General features: G+C 41.7%; 1 protein-coding gene across 1 annotated transcript in view; it reads left to right on the plus strand.

The window, feature by feature from the left end:
• Positions 1-1,014: 1,014 nt before the first annotated feature.
• LOC103399008 (ubiquitin-conjugating enzyme E2 L3-like) overlaps positions 1,015-4,035 on the plus strand; it is a 5,096-nt gene continuing 2,075 nt past the window's right edge. Inside the window, exon 1 of the mRNA XM_008337759.3 lies at positions 1,015-1,119. Within this exon, the coding sequence (XP_008335981.1) occupies positions 1,093-1,119 (27 nt within the window). The 5' untranslated portion in view covers positions 1,015-1,092. The remainder of the gene's footprint in view (positions 1,120-4,035) is intronic.

The following is a 4,035-nucleotide window of genomic DNA, read 5'->3' on the forward strand; positions in this document are numbered from 1 at the left end:
CTGTAAGGTCTGCATTACGACGTATTTGTCCTTTTTCTTGCATACTATGCACAGGGCTGGAAGGACGGGACCAGAGCTCATTTTTGGTGAGTTTTCCTCTTCTTCGGTACTACTAGATGAAACTCTGCAGGCAACCATCTTGCTTTTCTGTTTACCAAAAGCTGCTACCCTATTGGTGTAGTCCGGTCACGTGTCGACCGTGTCACGTCTCGCGCACCAAATTCCAAAAACCAAAATGGGCAGGGTTTTTTGCGACAAACTTTTTGCTGTAAGCTTAACATAACTCCTTCTTTTTAAGAACTGAAGATGGTGTAGTTGTAGGTGTAGTTCCCAGACGTCGGAGCAGAATTCAATGTCTCAAATACTTTTCGTGGTTCACCTTACAGCCTATAAGTGCTACTAAAGATTACCCTCTTCTTACTTGTATTATTGTGTCACACTTTACTTTTCTGAGAATTCTATTGTCCTATTTGTTTATTATCCCAACAATCAAGACACTTTTTGTAATTTGAAGAACTTTTATTGCAAAGGCAAACAAAAATCTTTGTACAAGATGAAATGACACAGAAAGCTGGTTTATCCTGAAGGATCCTTGAAGCGACAGGCCTTGCCTAACATTCTTAACAACGTCAAACTCGTTTTTTCAGTGATCGTTGCTATGTAATTATATAGCCAGGTTCCAAATTAAGTTTTTTGTAGTCAGTCAAAAATGCTATACTGCTATAATAATGAGAACATTCCTTGTACAATTTGGGACCACCATGTCCTGTTGGTGCAGATGACCAGGGGGCACAGGACATCACAGGTTTATGTAATGCTGGTCATTGGAAAAGACAACTTTGATCCTTTTAAGTGAACTAGTATCCGAAAAACTGCATCAAATGATGTTATTTATTTTGAGAAGGCAGCATAGAAATAAAAACAGAAGAAAAATACATATTTGACGGTGAACGTCACATTTGTTCACTAAAGTTTCTTACTAAAGTCATTTTCAAGTGAATATTCGAGCAAAAATTCTACTACTGCTGTTCTCCATCCTTGGACGACCAATGTTCCCCGCGCTGTGAATTCTGGGAGCACACTAGTTTCAAGATGGCGGCGAGCAGGAGGCTGGCTAAGGTAAAGCTCCCGATCCTGTTTTTCCATGCAACTAAATTTTAAATTACTACATTTTATTTACACAGAGTGATGTTCAGTTATTTCGAGCTGTTTGGTACCGGGTATAAACCTAAAATTTATAAAATGAGAGGTCACAACTGTTCACCCAGCAGCCGACCCAGTATTACCTTTAGGTAGGGAAGCACCGGTAAATTAGGCCTGGGAGTCTGGCAGCAAGCTGCCAAAGACGTACAGCTCTCGAACATTTTATTCAACAGCTTACGATTACTTTAATTGTGGTGTATGTTTTGGAAATGGGAGCGCCGGGGAGTGTTTTTATTACACAGCCTTTTGTTTCCTCACACACACGGCGTCTGCTAAGCAGCTAAACTGCTAGATTCAGAGCTTAGCGTCAACCAAACATTCTCTCGAGAGTCTGAGATCCATTGTAAAGGCACTTGTGAACATTAATAAGCCAAGTGTGTTCTTTACCGTGGTTGCAACTTTGAGTGATATAGACGTACAACATAGGATTTGTATGAGTTGTAAACAACGACATAAAGTTTCCTTTTATCTCGCCAATACTTTAATTTTACACCACTCATTTGGTTAAGCGAATCAAACATTATTTTCAATTTGTGAACTCCTTCAACACTTCTCAACCTCTCTAACTTTTTCGTGCTACCATGTGAACAACATGGATGAAAAGGCTGGAGTGAAGGTAGAACTCTTTTGGTTTTGCATATTTGCCTGGACAAGTCCACGGCACACTCTGACGTTTAGGGAAATAATGTTTTCATTCGCTTATGGTCCTGCAGTGTGTCAATATGATTTACCATTGTATTATTTAGTCAGAACATACATGTATACATTTACTTTGTCAATATTATATACTGCATGAAAAACAAGAGACTTTATAATATTAAACGCTATTTGGCGAGCGTATGTAGTGAGCAAGACAAGTCATCAGAAGAAATAGTTATTTGACACATTTTTTATTATACCACATGATTTACTTTTCCATTAAGTGCATGAAAGTTGACAGAACAAGCAAGAAAATTGCTTCTTCCACATTTAGTATTTGTTCTTATTGCTGAAAGGAGAAGGAATGAACCCATTCTGATGTATTGTCTGGTCGATCTTTGATAACACAGGATTAATTCAGTTAATAAATCAAAGTCTTTACTAACTTGCTTATCGAAATTATACCAACCCAGTATAAGGGTGTGTATGCTCTGGGACGGTGTTAACTAAACCTTATGCGTGTAATGACTAACTGCAATGTCTACCCACATTTAATTCTCCTATTTTTACCTCAGTGTCTACTACATTTAACATTATTCTAAAGAATAATAAATGTTAACAAATAATTTTATTGAAAGAAAGTCTTACCCCCATGAACATATTGAACACAAACTTTGTTACACAGACTTGTATATATGAACTAAACTACGGCCATATTTTTCTTTATTGGTGACAAAATTGTAGGCATTTTTCTATTTTGTCTTTAACATACGTATTTCTCAGTTTTCTCTTCTTTAAACCAGTTGCTTTTTTAAATTCCTTAAATTTAACGTAAGGCCACATTCAGATATCTCATATCAGCCTGGTATAACATGTCAGTGAGAAGCCAGTAAATTAAAGGCCCAAATCAAAGTTAAGTCTTTTTTATTCATATAAAAGTACCACTGTCTGATTGTTCCAGAATATTGGCTTTAAATGGTTTCAGACAAACTGAGTTTTCATGACAATACATTTATCATTCCTGTTGTGGAGTTCCTCTGCTGCCGCAGGTTATATTAGTTTTTCTGGGTTTACACCTGTTGACCAGTCTGACAGAGGGGTTATTGTCTGCTTATGGGGATGAGGCTGGCCTGAGAACGGCGAGAGGCAAACTATCCCGTGGCATCCGGAAAGCAAAGAAACAATATACACAAAAAACAACCTCACATTTCACAGACAGTAGGGACACGCAGAGCCTATGGCGGGGCATCCAGACCATCACGGACTACAAGCCCACGTCACCGGTCTGCGAAAACAACACCTCCCTACTCAACAATCTAAACAGCTTCTTTGGACGCTTTGATATGCAAAACAGCACTAACCCACAGAAGACCCCACCACCCCCCCACGACCAGACCCTGTGCCTGTCTGCAGCCAGCGTGAAGAGGTCACTTACCAACATCAACCCACGCAAAGCAGCAGGACCAGACAACATCCCAGGTCGGGTGCTGAAGGACTGTGCGGAAGAGCTGAAGGATGTCCTCACAGACATCTTGAACATCTCACTGGAACAAGCCATCGTTCCAGCGTGCTTCAAAGCTGCCACCATCATACCAATACCAAAAAAAAACATCCCCATCCTGCTTCAACGACTACCGCCCCGTAGCACTGACACCCATCATCATGAAGTGCTTTGAACGGCTAGTCATGTCCCACATCAAAACCACCCTATCACCCACCCTGGACCCACACCAGTTTGCATACCGTGCCAACCGCTCCACAGAATATGCAATCTGCTCTGCTCTTCACCCAGCCCTCACCCACCTGGACAAGAAAGACACATATGTGAGAATGCTGTTCATAGACTTCAGCTCAGCATTCAACACCATCATACCACAACAACTCATCAGCAAACTGGACCAGCTGGGTCTCAGCACCTCCCTCTGTAACTGGGTGCTAGGCTTCCTCAGCCAGCGACCGCAAGCAGTACGCGTCGGTAACAACACCTCGAGCACCATCACCCTGAGCACGGGAGCCCCCCAAGGCTGCGTACTCAGTCCTCTGCTCTTCACCCTACTGACACACGACTGCACAGCAACCCACAACTCCAACCACCTGGTGAAGTTTGCGGACGACACAACTCTGGTGGGTCTCATCACCAGGGGCGACGAGACTCACTACAGGAAAGAGGTGGACCTTCTTACCACAGCCAGA

This window comes from Cynoglossus semilaevis, unplaced genomic scaffold, assembly GCF_000523025.1.
Source record: "Cynoglossus semilaevis isolate Cse_v1.0 unplaced genomic scaffold, Cse_v1.0 scaffold2082, whole genome shotgun sequence".
NCBI classification, from domain to species: domain Eukaryota; kingdom Metazoa; phylum Chordata; class Actinopteri; order Pleuronectiformes; family Cynoglossidae; genus Cynoglossus; species Cynoglossus semilaevis.